Genomic DNA, 18,654 nt, shown 5'->3' with positions numbered 1-18,654 from the left:
ATAATCTCCCGGTTATAATTAGAGCTTCTCTGACTCTCACTAGACAATGCAATAATTATAGAGAGACATCACTCTGGGCATCAATTTGACTGCATGGAAAAGCAACATTTAAAGGTGCAATATACAACATTCAGAGCATTAATATAGCAGCAAACAACTATTCGCTATGTGAATATGTATCTGCCTGAGCAGAGAATGAAGTCACTTTCTCTAAGTGTGTGTTGTTAGCAGAGCTTCTCCTTCCTTTGTGTTTGCTTTTAGTGCACGTGAGCGTGACCCACTGGTTAGCGCCCCCCTCAGGTAAACACTGTTAGCTGTCGGCACTTTCGCCGTAGTTTGCGATGTTAGCACCGTCAGCTGCGAGCCGCTTGTTCAGCCGTCGCCATGTTGAGAGCCATGGAGAAGCAATAGAAATGCTACCGATCCCGTAAAAAGCTCCTTCAAGTGGCCATCTGTATGAAAGACAAAGATGCACTTCTTTATTCACATTGTAATCAGCTTTTTGTTCACCAGTTTATTTGTTTATGGTTTGGTGAAGGTTTGCGTAACACTTCTTTTCACTCTGACTCACTCAAACCACTCGTCTCGGGGAGGAGACGCCAAAAAAGGTGTTTCTCTCTGCAGGGCAAAGCTGAGAATAGCTCAGATTGACTTGATAGCAGCTTTGATGGCATAGATGTCAGAAGTCAGATCTTATCCATTACTAAGGAACTGGGTTTTGTTTGTCCAAGAATAAGTCTTGCTGAGGACTGACCTTTCTGCAGCAGCTGGATTTAGTTGAGCTGTGACAGCTTGGCCTGGGAAGTTTTTGTAATGCCCAAAGAACAAACCATGTAGGCTGTAATTAAATAAATATAAAAGACAAAAATAACGGGCTCATTTCCAAAATTCTGCTGCTGCATGTGATGCATGGTTTTGTGTGTCCTGCTGACAGCAAATCAGTATTTCAGCCGTAAATAAGTTCAAGTCTCTACAGTACATCTGAGCAACAATTGCAATCAAGATGTATTGGATTCCACGTTACTTTCACCCTCCACATTTTGAAACCTTCAGCCACATTCTCGAGTTTTTACAACAAACACTGAAAAAGAGCTTCAGTGTGTGTGGAGAAGGCGGGGGCTGCAGCAAAGATCAAAACAATAGCAGTCTGTTTGTATCATCTAAAAACTGGCAAACAAAGCAGCAAAGACATCTGTCCAGACATCTCCAAATACCTCAGTGATCCTGTATGAGGGCAGGCATGACATGACAAGTTACTCAAAATGAAAAAGATGCGTCATCAACTTCTATTAGTGAGGAACCTTTGTTTAAATCATGTTTATATTTACAGAACGAACGCCCTATTTAATAGCATTAAAATGTGTTTTTGTTATCTTAGAATATGCCCACTTTAGGATCTGGCGCAATATGCTAATTCGTTTTGCAGAGCTGGCAGACAAGGTTTTTCCTAACGTATCCAGAGGAGAACACAGCGTCTGTAGCGAAGGGAGAAGAGAGAGAAAACTGATCAGCCCTGAACCTCCAGGAGCAGTTTTCTTTGATGTGTGAAGGATCGTATACAAAAGAACTGATGAGCGCTATTTTAGTCTGCAAAATGATCGAAAAAACAATCTGAAGCTGGTTTGCATTTCCTGTACAGCACAGGTGAAAACAAGCTTAAAGTGCTTTGCATTTACTTGAGTTCTTTTAAATGTAGAGATTTATTTCACAACCTACCTAAACCTGATCATGATATTGTATAAATCCTATTAAGACACTGTTTTGCAGCACAGCCTAATGTAATCCTCTTTTAACATTTCCTCATTTTATCTTTGAGAATATTCACCATTCATTTTATAGAGTTATATAAGTGATATGAGGCTCACTTGCCACGCTGCTTCTTGACAGTAACCTGCCAACAGAGCTGTACTGCAGGGATGTACTTGCTGCCAATGCTGGAAAAGCATATCCTCCACAAAGGATTTATTTACTTCTCCTCTAAAAATGTGCAATGTAGCTGGTGCAGCTGTCGGATAAATATAGTGCAACTACAGGCTGTGACGCCTGGCTAGCAGTCAGCCAAAAGTCCCCTGAAACTTGAACTTGATAGATTCCCAAAAAATCCTCCAGCTTTTCTGCCTTTCACACAACCGTCACACGTATACCCCTACACACAAGCTCATACCTGTATCTACACCTGCACCCACATTTTGAAGGATGCACACCTTTTCGTGCAGTGTGGCGTGAAGATAAAAAAAAAAAATCTCACTTGTGATGGTTGCTCTGACTGCAGGTACAGGCCCTCACATGTACAGACATCTCAATACTGTACACTCGCTGTGTAACCGATGACTGAATAATTTACTATCAATCGATCTAAGCACGGCAGTATGTATTTCATCGAATTATTATGTGAGTGTAAAAGCCTCTGCAGAGGGAGGCGGTATGGAGGAAGACACTGCTACCATTTAGACTGTAATGCATCTAAATCTTGATGGAGCTGTATAAATGTACATTAAGACTGTTTTCAGCACCAATATTAGAGCACCACATTTGCAGTGCCATCACTTCCAGTTACATTAATGGGTGTTTTGGACATTTATGGCAGTGTAGAGCAGGTGATCTATCTATGAGCGGGCACATATCGGCTGAGAGCTCCTACGTGAGTAATAACTCGTCATGTGTAGCTGGAGAGAGGGAAATGAAGAGTTTAAATATGCTACTCTCTCACCACTAAGGGGCTACAGCTCTACAGAGTCACAACTGTTGGTTTTCCTGGCTTCACAACTTCTGACATCAGGCCAGCAGAAACTCGACACATCTCCCACCGCAGACTGAAAACTCATCTGTTCAGACTCTCGCCTTGGCCCACAAAGTCCAATAAGTAAAAAGATGTAATGGCATGATTCCTGCATTTTTGTTGTACCCACATGGTTGAATGCACATGTTGGAAATACAATCTTGTTTTTCAACTTGGTTGGAGTCAGTCAATATCAAAGACCAGTGTAGCTCAGTGTGGAACTGATTTCTCAATCCTGAAACATGGATGTGTTTCAACAGCTGCTTAGAGGAGAGAAAGCCTACTGTAAGTCAAAGCAGGATGTGCCCAAGCAGGTAATAGTTTGTTCATGCAGTTTTATTGTGTAATTTGTGGATTTGTGGATCCTTTATGTAGAGGTTTCTGAAATGTAATATAATTCAATCAATAACATGATTATTAAACCATGCTGCATGTTTATGTATATATAAAAATTAAACAGGGTAACCATCTAATTCTTAGACAATTTACTAAAATAAAATAAATGTCCCTCATGTTGATGAGGATACTAGATGTCACAGAACGCCATTAAAAGCTTGAAGAGGAAGCACGGTGCAATTAGCACTAAACAATGTGGAGGTATTTAATTACTTCAGGTTTCCTTCACACACTCCTGTCACCATTGCCAGTTAAGTGACAACTTTGTCATTTTCTGTAACCAGTGAAGCTTGTGAAAACTTGTTGGAATAACCTATAGATTGTTGCTCTATATGTCTAAATGTTTTGTGTTACTATAATAACAGTAGAATACTACAATGCAACTTAAAAAAATCATAAAGTTTAATTTTATGATGCCTTTTTTTACACTGACATTGAGGTCACAGTTGGTGGTGGTGTTGTACTGTACTGCATTATATTGAGAGTTGTTTCTAATATTCTGCCCCCCTCTGTACTGTAACATTTTATATGAACTACAATCTAATGCTACAGCAGTGATTACTCAAGAAAGGCAGCTAAAGCTAGAGCTACTTGTAGGCTAGCTTACCACAAGAGATATCGGCTACTTCTACAGTTGCGAGTGGCTGTGAAGTGACGCTACGGCTCATTTAATTATAACAAAATAGCAATTATCTGAATGATCTAATAATCAAATCTGTAAAATCTAACACTAGCTAAACTTCCCACATTGAATCTGTTGTAAAACCTGAACACAAACGTTAACTTATGTTAACGTTACCAGTTAACGTTAGCTAACTTCGTTACCACAGTAACGCTAGTTGAAACAGTTAGCGTTAAGCGCTAGCTAAAAGTAATAAACCGTTCAAATAGTTAGCTAGCTAAAGGCAATGGCTAAGCTAAGTTGGTGAAATTGTCAGCCAAAAGTATCTGCAATGGATAGGGTACATGGCTAAAATAGCTAGCTAAAAGTTAGAGGGTTGAAATATTTAGCCAAAAGTAATGGATGTAATTGGTAGAAATTGTTAGCTAAAAGTAGCATAATAGATAAATGGATGGAATATTTTGCTAAACTAATGGCTAAATGGTTCAAATAGTTTGGTTGAAACGTCCAGCTTCTGCTGTGGTAATGAGCAGCTAGTACATATACAATCTTTACCAACAAACAACTGGAACATTAAGGAGTAGCTTCATCAGAAACGGGCTGTGGGGACAACATTATATCAGACAAGATTGGGAACTGCTGAACAACCGAATATTAATATCATGTTTGTGGGCTAATGTTATTCCACGGTTTTACTGTTTGTCTTCCTCTCACATTCCTGGCAGACAAACAATAGAGATTCAGTATGACTGGGTTTTATTTCCTCTGCCAAAGATGTTTTTGGTTTGGTTTGTTTATCAGCAGGATTACTGGAAAACTTCTGGCCTTATTACTTGCTACGAGTGTAGCAATGGCCAAAGAAGAGCTCATTAAATGCTGCAGCGGGTTGGCCTTGGCGGATGTCTGCACTCTCTGAATGCCCTTCTAGTTTCTACTGTGATCAAAGCTGCAAGTGCATTTGATTTTCCTCCCATTTCGTAACACCTAAGCCTGCATTTTACACTTGCTTTTCCCAGATGTATATTTCCCTGTTATATGCATACAGTGTTTAGTATAAAGGGAATGCTTTTAAGAGTTCTTTGTCCTTGGGTGTCTGCTTCTGTGGGTCCAAACCAAACAGTGGGAGGAAGAGAAACTGTACTCAAGAGACAAGTAAGCAGATGGAGACAAAGATAGAGAGGCTCAGACGGAGAGGCAGTATATGTCAGTGAGATAACAAATATTGGTGGATAGTGCGGTGGTTAAGAGGTTATCATTAAGCAGTAGAAGGAGAAAGACAAAAAATAGGAACATATTGACGATAAGACTCAAGACTGGACTGGAGAAAAGCGGACACAAAAAATAAAATGAAGTGTGAGAGATATCCTGACACGATGCTGCTGGTGCTAGTTTCCTTGGTTCAACTCTCTCCACGTTTCATCTTTTCATCGAAAGAGCGGGAGAGGTTATCTCCCATTCAATGAACACTTGCTTCTCTGTGATTGTTTTGCTCATTTCTGCAGCCAAAGCTAGATTCTGCTTTAAAATATAAAGAAAACAAATGGAGGAAAAGGATTCTTGTCTGTCATTATGTGTAGCCCACACACACACACACACACACACACACACACACACACACACACACACACACACATAATCCTGTAATGAAGCCCTGCAGTTAGTCATGTTGTGTCATTTTACAATAAGTGAATGTGATCTGACCAGTGGTGCATTTTACATCTCAGCCCAGGCTTGTAATGTCAGCGGAGCCAGTCTGTTTGGGCTGCAAGTCAAGAGACAATAGCATCAACAGGCAGAGCCGAGGCCCGACGTCGGAAGAGTGGAAACAGTTTCCATGGCAACAGAGGATGCCGTCGCTCGCGGTCCATTATAGGCCGACGCTGGATGTGTCCTTGGCCGACTCAACGATGGTCACTCTTTCCTTAATGAAGATGGTTCACCAGGTGTACTGAGATCAAGTCAACATTTAGTTTGTATTGTTTTCATCATTTTTTTTCTATATAGACAAGAAAAAAATAAAAGACAACAACAACAACAACAACAACAATAAAAACAGCAACAACTGATACTTCAACTGTTATAATTGTTATTTCACAATGTATTAACTTTTGATTGGATATCCTTTTTAAATTAAATTAAAAGCCAACGTCATTATATTATGAGGAAGGTATCACAGTCTCCATCTCAAAAGAAAAATGCCACCGTTTTACAATTAAGAGCCATAAATACAGATTAAAGAGTAATAGTTTCCTACTGCCTTTGAATTCAGCGCAGGGCTGTGAGTGTATTCTGTGTTCAGTCCGCTGGGTGTCGCTGCTGAGCTGCTGTCCGTCTGCAGGGTCACACTCGGAGCTGTCCGTGGTGCTCAAATGAGTCCTGAACCCTCAAAGGGAACAGCTTCTGTACCATATTACGTTTAAAATGGTGCTAAATGTATTATTGGAGACAAGTATGTCATCGTTATGGAAAGTGTTCCGTTTTGCTGAATTAATCCAATAAATAGGATCAGTTCATGTCTTGATGATTAGTTCACTTGTATTAAGAACTAATTCTATATTAGCCCTATTGTGCAGAATCATACCCTGCTAACATTTACATTGATCCTACTTGTATATAATATAATAATATTTCACTCACTACTCAGCCTACAGGCTACTAGACGTTTGAATAATAAAGCCTATTGTCTGTGTCTTCATCCATCGTCTGCTTTTTTTTTGTTTTTTAAATAAAATAAAAATATTTATTTTTCTAGTGCGAGTCATTAGATGGCGCTGTCGGTAAACGAGCCGCAGCGAAAGATCTCCTCGCACTATGAGAAGAGTCAGTGAGGGCTCCATCGACTCAGAGGAAATCAAGGAACTCAACAGTCATGTGTTGTAGCACCCGATGCCGCTCCATCCCCAACACCGTAAAGGATACAACCATAACCACTGATCACAGGAGATTCACATAGTTTTCTTTCATATTTATTCCTCCTCACAACCGGAAAGGAGCACTATCGACCCGCTGCTGCAGCAGGACGCACCGGCGGGATTCCCGCTAAAGTTGTTCACACACACACACACGCACACGCACACACACGCACACGCAGCACAACACGGCCAGCTGTCGGACCGGGAAGTTGCTCTCTGTCGATCCTCAGGACTCTGGTTAAAAGTTATGTTTTTGACGCTGGTTGTCACACAGACTCGCACAATGTCAAGAGGACCAGGCGCCTTCTACGTGTGTGGGAAATGATTGCAACCAGCACCGACCTTTCCATTATGGTGAGAAGATGTCTTCTCACTTTCAAACCGTTCAGGTAAGAACATGTTGGAGTGGATCTTTTACAGCTTGAAACCTTTTCTGTGTTTACTCACATGTTAAAGTACACACACCGGTTGGTTTTTATACATTGGTTGTTGTTTAAAAAATGGAGGGAAAAAAACGAAATATTAAACGAAAAATGATATGATGAAATTAAAACGAATACAGACAACCTTCAAAATAGATCGCTATTAAGTTACCATGTGTATGCAATCATTTTATGCATGTTATGTCTGCTGTTCTGTTTTCTGCAGTAGAGCAAATCTTACAAGTTCAAACCATTGGCATCCCTTTTTTTTTCTTTTTTGGAGCCATTGGCAGTAATTGGAACAACAGAATGCCTGCTGTGCTATAATTAACGTTTGCTTACACAGCTAAAACTTTCAGCACCACCAGCAGCAGCAGCAGCAGCTGGAGAGGAGTGAAAGCAACTCAAGCAGATATAAACTCATTAAAACTTACACATCTGACTAGATAGGTTGTACACAAGCTCCAGGGCTCACTGGCATTAATACGGTAGTGATGGTGTCCATTCCACTCTGAGGAGGCTCTCTTTCGGAAGTAAAGTTCCCAGATGTTTTACAGCTGTCCGAGTGAATGCAACGGTGTTCACATTATGCGCTCTGCCGTTGGCTCCAGAACTGTTTTTAACACGCAACTCTCACTGCAGAGTCATACTTGTTTTTTTTCTTCCCCCCACACAGCATGCATGCTTCCCTGAATATCAAATCCCATTTTATCACCATTACCTCACAATTTGGATAGTGATACGGCACTCTCACACACTCGTGCTGAGCGACTGCGGCCTCTCTGTTGACAGTTTTCCGCCTTATAAAAAAAAATGCCAGTTAGCAGACTGTGGTGTACAGAATGGAAGCGCGACGGTCTGCCCTGCAGTTCCACGCTTTAAAGAAGGATTGTTTTCTCACCACGACCACTGGAGAATGCCAGACGAGGCAGTTTTGAGCTAATCGGTCCAAAGCATTTGTTGTCAAAGCTTCAGGACTTCACACATGTTTGCTGTGCGTTTCGCTGTGTTTCCTCCAAAATGCAGCCATTCGCCCGTGAGCTAATGCTTTTATTTTGGATGTTAGCTCGCTGAGCGCAGAAAACCCAACCATGTAATGATTCATTTGAGATGACACACTCAAGCGAGTACACAATGCTTTTCTGTGGGTTGATTGGTACAATAGGAACTTTACAAGGATATGTCCTCGCTCCATGAAGCCTGACAAAAGGACTGAAAGTGATGTTGTCTCAAAGAGCTCATGATGATGTGGGGCTGAGCGATATGGACAAAATCCTCTATCACAACACAGGTCATTTCATATCTCGATAACTATATGTATATATATCACGATATAGCATGTTTCCTGGTTGTCTTTATTAAATCAACACGTATACTCCTGTGTGGACTAAAGACTTGACAAATGAAAAGTACTTTCTCATTTACTGAACATCGCAAAATGAACATAACAGTTTCAAGTGAAATTATAGAGAAAAAAAAATTATATTTCTATCTATACACTGACTATATTTACATGTATGCACACAAATGCATAGTATTTAGATTAAGACATAATTTGAGTTAAGTGAGATTTTCTGAGAAATGTCAGTATGTGTTTGTTATTAACAATTTAGACGACACAATTATACATCTCAATATCTCGGTATACGATTTCATCACAATCCCATTGAAAGAGGAAATATTATGATATCAGATTATCCTCCAACCCTTTGCTGACGTGAACTCTCTTGCACACGTCTTGTTTCAAATGTTCCTCTTCTGTCCTCTGACCTCTTTTCCTCGTGAGCTTTTAACCCTGTCCTGCTCTCGTGTCGCTTGATCTCCCCCGTGTCTCCTGCAGGATCTTCGTGGTGGGGATTGGCTTCTTCAGCCTGTGCTTTCTAATGACCTCTCTCGGGGGCCAGTTCTCTGCCAAGAGATCCGGAGATTCCCCCTTCACGGTGCGATCCGAAGGTAAGCCTGCGTCGGTGCTGCTTGTTCGCCTCTGACTACAGCGCTGGTAATGAACAGGCCGGGAACACGCTGAGAGCTTCGTGGGGCTTCCTTGACTGCTGCCAGGGGGGCTGACAGACCTGCTCACTCTGCTCATCATGAGTGCGTCAGGAAGGGGGGGGGGGGGGGGGGGGGGGGGGGGGGGGAAGAGACCATGTAGCCTGGAGAGGCTCCATCTTCTTTTTTTAACACCTGCTTTCATCTTTACTCGTGCCCACATGACCTTGTTCTGACCCACAGCAACTCATTTTAGTAGCAGTGGTTCTACTCGCTGAAAGATGTTGGAGGCTGAAGTAGGATTTATGTTGCCCTATTTATGAATCTTTATATGTTATGTTGACCCTGGGTGTATTCATGCAGGACAAATACATTACATTTATAGAGGAAGTTCCTTTTTGCCTGTAAGCTCACTGAAGCAAAAATAAGTTTTTGCAGAAATGAGTTAATCTGGCTGTGAAGATTTATAAGTGAAATTACAAAAACTAATACTTTTAATAGTATATGTTTTATGAGATAGTGAGCCAGTACTAGAGCTATTGAATGTGACGTAGTCATGAGACAGTGGTGCTGCTGCTTCTTAGTGATAGTTGTGTGTTTCATGTATCACAAAGCACAAGTGATCATGTTTTGCTCATAAAAAGGTGATTAACAACTTCCTTTAGACAACTCGTGTCTTAAAATAACCAAATGGCCGCTCCAGTGAAGCCAGCAACATTCACTTTGCCTTCGCAGAAATAAAAAATAAAAAAATCCAAACAATTTCCAAGTGCCATCCCTGAGAGAAACGTGTTATGTTTCTCAGCACGTTCTCTGTGTTTGCGCTCTGTGCCCTTGCATATAAACCACCACAGCGCTCGCCATTTGGGAGAGTCAGTGTTAGCTTTTGGACTTTTGTCTCTCACCTTTTTATTGCCGCCTGGCACAATGTTGATGCTGCGTGTCATCCTCTGTGACGGATACCAGCTGGCACGGGCAGAAGCGATGCAAATGAGACGACGGTAATCATTTCATCCCTCATGAATAATACAGTCCATCATTTTGGGCCAATCGGTGAGCAGCATGTCGCCCTGCGCTGGCTTGTTGTGCAAGATGCTAAAGTGTTGAAATATTCGTGACTGATGTTATGATTGTGCTATTAAAATATTGGCTCAGAGTTGAAGCACTGAATCGGTGTGATCCTGAGAGTGTAGTAATGAAGGGGATGTTGTATGGCGGTGCATCAGGTGTCCTCACCGCAGACAATCTCAAGGCTATCATGCGTTTAAGAAATAACGTATGCAGGGCTGATTCAGGAGAGGGGGGGGGGGGGGTGAGAGAGGGGAGGAAGACAGGAGAGCTGTCTGATTAATTAACCACTCACAGGCCGCAGTCAAGGGAAGGCATTCGGCCTCCAACTCATTAAACACCGCCTCGCCGCAAACCGGGGGAGAGCCCAGCTATGTAAATCCTCACCGTCTGTGTGCGAGTGAGTGTGTTTGTGTACATGAGAATGTTTGGGAATGAGGATTAGCGGCACGGGGGGAGTTTGCGTAATGAATGAGCCGGGAAGAACTGTTCAGTGGAGCAGCAGCTTGATAATACTCACAGCCATCCAGTCGCTGAGCGCCGTACAGAGCTACAGGACATATATACACACACCTACACCTGCAGCCATGTTGTCACTCAACGTGTGTGTGTGTGTGTGTGTGTGTGTGTGTGTGTGTGTGTGTGTGTGTGTGTGTGTGTGTGACATACATTTCATGCAGGGAATCTCATAATCTCATAAAAGCAGTGGAGGCACGTTAATATGCGCAGTGTTTTGATTCTGAAAGGGTAAACAAAATGGCCGGTCTGTGCTGAGAGAACCCACTTTGTTTATTGCTCGTCTTGTGAATTGCCTGAAGAGCAAAAGGTGTGAAGAAAAATATGTAATTATTGTCTCTCTCCTCTCTCTCTCTCTCTGCCTCCCTGCCTCCCTCTTTCTCTTTCTTTTTTTTCATGATCCTCTCCAGCTCAGTCGATGTTGCCTGTTTTTGTATTATTTTCGTCAGAAAGCGGCACAAAGAATCTTACACCTGCTTTTCAGGTTTGCTCTGCCAAAAAACATGTGCTATTTTCTGCATTTCTATATTTTTGTGTGTGCACTCGTTGACACTCCAGAGCCAGAGACCCAGAATATCATTGAGTTTTGCATTTGGATACCAAGTTATTAATCCAGTTTTAAAATGCGTGCATTTCCTTCATCCCTTGCTTTTGAAGGTACAGGAAGCTAATGATGTGGAGAAAATGAAAAAGAGGGGGGGGGGGGGGGGGGATTTTTACCAGAGTAGGGAGCATGAAAGTCGAAAGCGTTTGATCCTAGATATCTTAAAAGGCTCCAGAGGTCTACTGTAGCTTTCTAATAAGCTCTTTGAAGACCACCTTCACAGTGTGTCCTTTTACCACAGGGGTCTTACTGCAGCTTTGGGGATAAATAGGCTGAGGACGCTATCAGCTTTTACCCCGGTCAGACCGAGACTAAATGGTTCAGATGCTAATGCCTTCTATATCCCTACCTGTTAGCTCCATTACCTGAGCTTTTTAGATCCACCGTCCTCTTAAGTGATGGGAAAACACACTTGGCTGCTTGCAAACAGAGTCTTGCATCAGTCAACAGAAGCAGATGCGTTCTTCCACACTTGTATTTCTACTGCCCCTTAATTTATGATCAAATGTGCACATTTTTTGTGTGTGGCTGGACTACTGAGCCTCTGCCTTCTCCACAACATTTTAATCCATCACCGAGTCACGTAGCGGAGCGTCAGGTGTGGAAGCGGCGTCGTGTTCAGTATCCTGTTCTCTGCGATCCTCTCACAGACTGTGACAGGACTTTCTTTTTATTTCATGGCTCAGCAGTCCCGTCTCTGCGCGGTGCATGAAAATTAGTCTAAACGAGTCTTTCCCGACACCGCTCCTTGTAAGGGCGTGGCAGTCGTCGGTCTATCAAAGCTGTGAACTTCATCGCTTGGTTTCAATGACAGATGCGATAAGTAATCTGCTGGGAAGAGAAGTGAGCGTAGATGTTCTGAATAAAACAAACTTCTAGATCTTTTCTACCGATGCACCAGTGGTTAAGAACTGCAGATGAATTGCTCAGCCCACTGCCTGGCTCTGTGTTTGTATAGAACGACAGACGCGTGAATAAAAGATGACTGCTCGATGTTCACTCTTTTCACAAGCTCCTGTCACCAGGTGGAGAGACCAGTGATTGTCTCTGTGATTGTGAGGAAGGTGCAACAACAGAGGGTTTACTGATTGTTTTCGCCAAAATGGGCAGTTACCAGATTCAACTGCAAGTCGCGTTTTCTGTGTCTCAGATTGCTTTTTATTGTTCACGGCTTTGTGGTATTCAAAGCATCGTCCGATAGGTATTTAAGGCCGAGACTGATCCGCAACATGTTTTTTTGGCTCTTGGTGTTGTTTGGCTTTACAATAGACACATATTAAACAGATGATTCTAATGTGTTCAGAATAATTAGGTAACAATACGTACACGTGTCGGTGTACCCCTCATTTGATGAAACTGTCTCCTGGGGGAAATTAAGTCCTACAGTTTTGATCGTTTCTGTAAATTAGATGCTGCAACGTTGTTTCCTTTATCTGAGTGTGGACATGCAGCACACACAGACACACACAGTCCTTTTCACAGCAATTATTGCACAAACAAAAGAGCAACTCATTTAAAACACCGTGACACCGCCCTGTGCTCTGTCATTGTTTAATATTATCTGAAAGTGAGTTTGGCATGCGGGTTTATTCCTGCCTCTTTTTTCGGGGCGTATGTATTGTTGATCAGGCATCGTCAGCTATGCAGGCTGAGCCGCAAACTGGGTCAGGAAGTTCACTCCCAAACTTGGTTTAGGTAGCATTTTCTATTCTTGTTGCTTCTTTATGCATTAATGCAAGAATTGTCAGTGTGAAAACAGGAAATATGTTTATGCAAATGTTCATCACATTTTTATGGTTCCACACAATCTGAGCAGTGAGAGCATAAAAGAGAATAAAACCAACCTCCCGTTCTGGGAAATGATTGTGTGCAGTGACACTGTGTGTGTGTGTGTGTGTGTGTGTGTGTGTGTGTGTATTTAATAAGGGGATATTAGACCCTGAGCTCTGTAGTCTGAGTCAGCCTCTCCTCACCTTCGAAGGTGTGCTTTTACCAAACACCAAATGATAGCTCAAAGCTGTGGAAAAATCAATAAACATGAGGCTGCAGTGTTTTGTTGTGGAGTTTATTAAAACACCACCGTACTTCTTTGTCTGCACACTGGGGGGACTGGGAGGGTCAGAGGACATAACTAAGGAAAGAGACAGATTCAGGTTTTAATTAAAGCAAGAGAGAGCCATGTTAAAAAAAGAAAAAGAAAAGAGAAACGCTAGTGCAGGTAGTTTCCCCGTTTCCTGGCTGTCAGGTGCAATGAGAGGCTGCAGCTGCCCGGAGGATAAGTGGCAGGTTTTCTGCTCTAATAGCATCTGGATGTCAGTTGCCCGCATTCCACCAAAGAATAGAGAAAAACTCAATCTCGTTCAGCCTTCTCTGTAATGAATGTTTGAATTGGGAGCGACAGGACGTCTGTGCATGTGTGAGACTGCAGATCAGGAGGGAATACATGGATTCATCCTGGTGACAGGTGAGATGGAGAGGTCTCGCCACCGGTCTTGCCAGCCAGCATGCATATCAGCGGGGATGACAGGATTTATTTATTTGGTCCTCAATTATGCTGACGGGGAGGAGAAATATTTATTTAATACGAATCAAACATGACACACAGCTATAATCATTTATTGATGGATAACTTATTACGAGCAGATGTGCTGTATTTACATTTTACGTTTGAATTAGTTTCATAATAAAAAATGTTATATGAGATGTTATGGAGCTATATATTTTACTGGCTTCTGTTGAGGCTGGACAAAATGTTTCCTCCGCTCAACATTAGACAAAGAAAATGTCTTCAGTTGGAGTAGTATTTTAACATAAGTTGCTCATTTCACCTTTCTGTAGAAAGAAAGTGAGACTGGTTCAATTGCAGCAACTTTATTGCTTCTTTCTTGCAAGTTGCATCGGCTCCTGAGTCTCTGCAGCGTAAATATGGGACGGTTCTGACCACTAATGTCTGCACAAGTGAACGCTTCTGTGCATAATAATCACCGCTCTGTGCGTGTTTGTTTGTGTTTGTGTGTGTGTGTGTGTGTGTGTGTGTGTGTGTGTGTGTGTGTGTGTGTGTGTGTGTGTGTGTGTGTGTGTGTTGTGTGGGAGTTGCTGGTAGCAGAATCAGCCTAGTGTTGTGAGACACTGTGTTCACAGGCTCCCTCTGAGACAATGTCAAGCAGCGCCTAAATCCTCACGCTGCATGAGGGCCATGGTGGTGAGAGGCACTGTCAACACGATTCCACTTATATAAATCTATTGAGTGTCACTGCTGCATCTTAATAATACCCTCCAGAGACTTTGGCTGGGGATTTCAATGAAACACACTGAACACCAGAATCGGTGATGACTACAAAGACAGTCTTTTGTGTTGTTTTTAAAGAGATCTTTGAATTCTGAATGAACCATAGACGGACTGATCAATAAAAGCACTTTCCCCTCTCACTGTCTGACTTGGACCTGTAACACTTGTATGCAAGCAGATGTTCTCCGGGGAGCTTTTGATAGCTGAACGAAATACTAATCTGTCAGTCACGCAAAATGCTTTAGCTGCCATGGCTCCGTAAAGTAGGGTGAGGACTTAAATGCGTGACTCACAGATAGAACAGGTAATGGTCGTCCATCAGAGCCACAATTCAGCAGGATAACAAGCCTCTAAGGCTGAGATTGTCACATTCTGGCTCTATGTCCCTCCCTCCGGCCACTTCCCCAAACCCATTCATTGCCATTCTCTACTTGTCCGCCGGATGAGCTTTGGCTTTTCCCTCCAGTCCCAGGGTACGTCCCGAGTCTCTTATTTGTCATTTCCTCGCTCCTCGATCTCGCTTGAACCAGAAGTTTTTTTCTGCTCCTCCATATTGACGACCGTCCCAAAGCTTTTATTTCTGCTCTGAGGAGCCAGGAGGGATCTCTGAGGAGCCATGAGCGAGGAAACACGAGAGCCGCCTTCACGGAGGTCTTTTGACGATCAGGATACAGGACACAGTATACATACACAAATGCAGTTTGTTAAATAGGAAACAGGCTACAGAGAGGAAACATCTCTGCTCTGACGGTGATGATAGCTGTGTGTCTTTATTAGTATTAGTACAGTGCACATATGTGCAGACACAAACTCCATCAAAAGTCTTTACAGCCGTCTTTACAGCCGCCGTCATCAGAAGCGGACGTTACTTCACGAAACGCTACAGAAGAAAAGACGTCTCATTTCTCTAGAAACATATTTCCTCGTCTCCTCTCTCCTTGCATCCCTGGTGGGAGGGGCTAAGACACAAAGAAAAAGACGCAAGTGAGGGAAACGTGGATGCAATCAGGAGACTTGGGACGCACCCCCAGTCACCTGACCTCCACGCCCACCTGCTCACCTGCTCACCTGTTTCCAGTTTCCGTCGTCAGCCCTGCGGTATTCAGCCAGCCCCTTTTTCACTGATTCCCAGACAGTTTTCCAGTGTTACCTGTTGACTGGACTTTCACCTGATCCGGACCGGCTGCTTTCTCTCAGGATTTGTTGGCCGTTTCGGACTGCCTTCCCATTTTAGACGCTTTCTGCCTCTTGGGTTCTCCCTTGTTGTCTCGCACCCACCATTATTGACAGGGTCAGAAAAAGCTTGCTGGCATGCTTGCTGCAAAATGCGACCAGATGTAGTAGGACATCCTGGTATTTTGACATTAACTAACTACTATGGTAGTATGGGCATTAGAACACACAGCTACTGTTTACTGCGAGGCTGAGGAGAAAGTTAGGAGCAGGTGTGACGATGTGGGCATCAGGTGACGTCTGAGAAGACAAATAAGAGAGGCAAGGGAGCATCTTTCAATCTGTCAATAAAAACAGCTGGTTGGAGGTTGACCAATTGTTGCTTATTGTCCTATTCAACATCCATTTATATCCTTCATTCTTGTCAGCAATATTCAGTTGTGATCATAGCTGCCTGTTAAACTGAAGCATCTCTCTGTGTGTCAATATAGTAGACAGCGAATCCCTCCAAGGGCGGTTGTTTATTGCTGGATGGCTGGTGTTTCGCGGTGCACACAGCAGGCCACAGTACAAATGGCGATCTAATTGGAATTTGTTCATGATATCGATTGTGCTGTGGCACTTCCGAAATTGAGTCGTTAAAGGAGATTAGCTGCTGCTAAATCGGCCCTTTATTAAGCAGCAGATGAGGAATGACAGAGAGGAGGCTCTACATTAGCACATAGATACCATCAGTTCCTGCTGTGCCACTGTGAGCCGGGCCAGACTGTGCATTGGAAAATAAAACGCATTAGCCATTGTTTCCCAAGAGGCAGCAGGAATCACTGAGGGAAAAAGCAGTCTGAAGAAGAGTTGATTGCAAACATATATATATAAGGCTCGGGTCTAAAAAAGCGCTGCGTAGGAAGGCTGTTAGGTCTCGGTAATGGTGATTTACGGGCGCAATGTGCGCGAGGAGCATTGCTGTGAAGAAATGTGAGTTCTTCCCACACTTTAACCCAGAGGCTTTGTTGGGGTTTAGTGCTGCGAGTACACTGGAGCAGATCGAGGATCCTCTGAACTTAGCCAGGAGTCCACAAAACTAAATACAATGAGAATGACACAGTCATTGTTTTGGTGATTTTGGCGCTCAAGGTTTGGCGTTGCAGTTACGTGCAACAGGTTTCAGACAGTTGGTGGGCGACGACGGGCAGAGTGTGTTCACTTGGACAATGCTGTATTACCCTGCAGTGCTTTGCTACCTCCTACATCTCATCTCCTTTCCTATCCTGTGTCATTCTTCTTTTTAAAGTGTATTATTAAACTGCTGCCAATCTGAATGGGAATTCCTTTAGTCTCTTTAGGTCTGTGGAGGGCAAAAAAAATAAAGTTGTCTCACCGCTGAACGATTCAAAGCGAGACGTCTTTAGTCCAGTTTGTGTGGAGATATTCTAGAAATGACTGAAACAGTGCTAAGCCAAAGACGAATTAGGTAGAGGCAATAAAGAGACGAGATTTATGGGATATCTTGGCCCTGGACTGCAGCTTTTTGTTTGTAACTCTTGTTTGTGATGTGAGTTCTTCTCTTCCTTTTTAAAATGCCATCAACGCACACACACACACACACACACACACACACACACACACACACACACACACACACACACACACACACACACACACACACACACACACACACAGGCAGACACACATGGACACAGACCAATAGATGTGGGTGGTTTTTCCTCTTTGTCCTTATTTTATTTACTGGTGATGTAATACAATTTCTTTTCAGAGAAAGGTGACTTTGGCTTGGGCAGTGATAAATGAACTCTGACAGCAGAAGTGAGTCTGCACACATTGCAGTTTCTAAAGCCTAACGCAATTGATGAGGGAACACTGAGAGGTGAGGCTTTATTTTCACTCACAGCCCCCGAGAACAATATGAGGCCGTTGTTGGTCGCCAGTATTTTCTCCGGTTCAAACCAACAAATAATTCACTCCCGAGTCCCGAGAGTGCCGTTAGTCATCTTGATTCTTTGGATTTTCTTCATCAAAAAGGACTTTGATGCTTAGAATTGTGTTTCCTTCTAGGTGCACATGAACCCTTTGGTGTTTTTAAACCGCTTAAATAATTACTCTCGGTATTCAGCGTAGAGCTTAAATGTGATCAAGAAAACGGTTCAGGATCAGGAACTTGTCTCACAAGCGATGCAGTCTGGAGACCTGCTTTGACCTTTTATTGCCTGTAGCTGCAGGCTCATTAATTAACTAGGTGTTCACTAACGGCATCATTCTGTTTTACCACCTGTCAGCTCGTTAATAATTTGAACCGAGCGGGGAAGACAAATCCGATACTGTCACACTAATTCACCCGTTCCTGTGTTTCGCTGGAAAACATGGCTCTGCTGCTTTAGTAAAGAAGGACAAAAGAAAGTAGAAACTAAGTGATGTTTTAAAGTAATCAGTAAAATGGAACAGAAAATGGATAGATTGAAAGTGGGACGGTGAGTGAATCGGTGTTAAATTGATGGATTTAAGCTGCTGCTACACTAAAGCAATTCAAAGAAGAGAAATATATTGTACGTGAGATGTTGTTGTAAACACACTGTAACCTACCTTTACTTTTTATTTATTCATCACTTTCTCCTTTTCTCTAGAATGTCTAGAACTCTCTCGCATCTCTATGATGTCCTTTAGTAACGGTTGTCTCACACTGTCTGTCTGTGTGTTTTTCAGTGCTCGGTGGACATGAATCTCGTGGGGTGCTGAGGAAAATCAGTGACATGCTGGAGGTCATTATGAAGAGGATGGACGCTCTGTCTAAACTGGGGAACACCACAGACACCCACAGGATAGATGAGCTCAGCTCGGCCCTGGACAGGTACAGCATCTCGGTTTCTAT

General features: G+C 42.8%; 1 protein-coding gene across 1 annotated transcript in view; it reads left to right on the top strand.

Annotated features, from left to right (window-relative positions):
* Positions 1–6,727: 6,727 nt before the first annotated feature.
* Positions 6,728–18,654, top strand: part of LOC137885698 (alpha-1,6-mannosylglycoprotein 6-beta-N-acetylglucosaminyltransferase B-like) — a 50,805-nt gene continuing 38,878 nt past the window's right edge. The window contains exons 1-3 of the mRNA XM_068728040.1: positions 6,728–7,098; positions 8,972–9,084; positions 18,489–18,633. Coding sequence (XP_068584141.1) covers positions 7,031–7,098; positions 8,972–9,084; positions 18,489–18,633 — 326 coding nt within the window. The 5' untranslated portion in view covers positions 6,728–7,030. The remainder of the gene's footprint in view (positions 7,099–8,971; positions 9,085–18,488; positions 18,634–18,654) is intronic.

Source organism: Cebidichthys violaceus, unplaced genomic scaffold (assembly GCF_023349555.1).
Source record: "Cebidichthys violaceus isolate CVI_PGR_0920_01 unplaced genomic scaffold, fCebVio1.0.p SCAF_40, whole genome shotgun sequence".
Taxonomy (NCBI): Eukaryota; Metazoa; Chordata; class Actinopteri; order Perciformes; family Stichaeidae; genus Cebidichthys; species Cebidichthys violaceus.
Note: the sequence above shows the minus strand (reverse complement) of the source record. Positions and strands in the feature narration are given on the sequence as shown.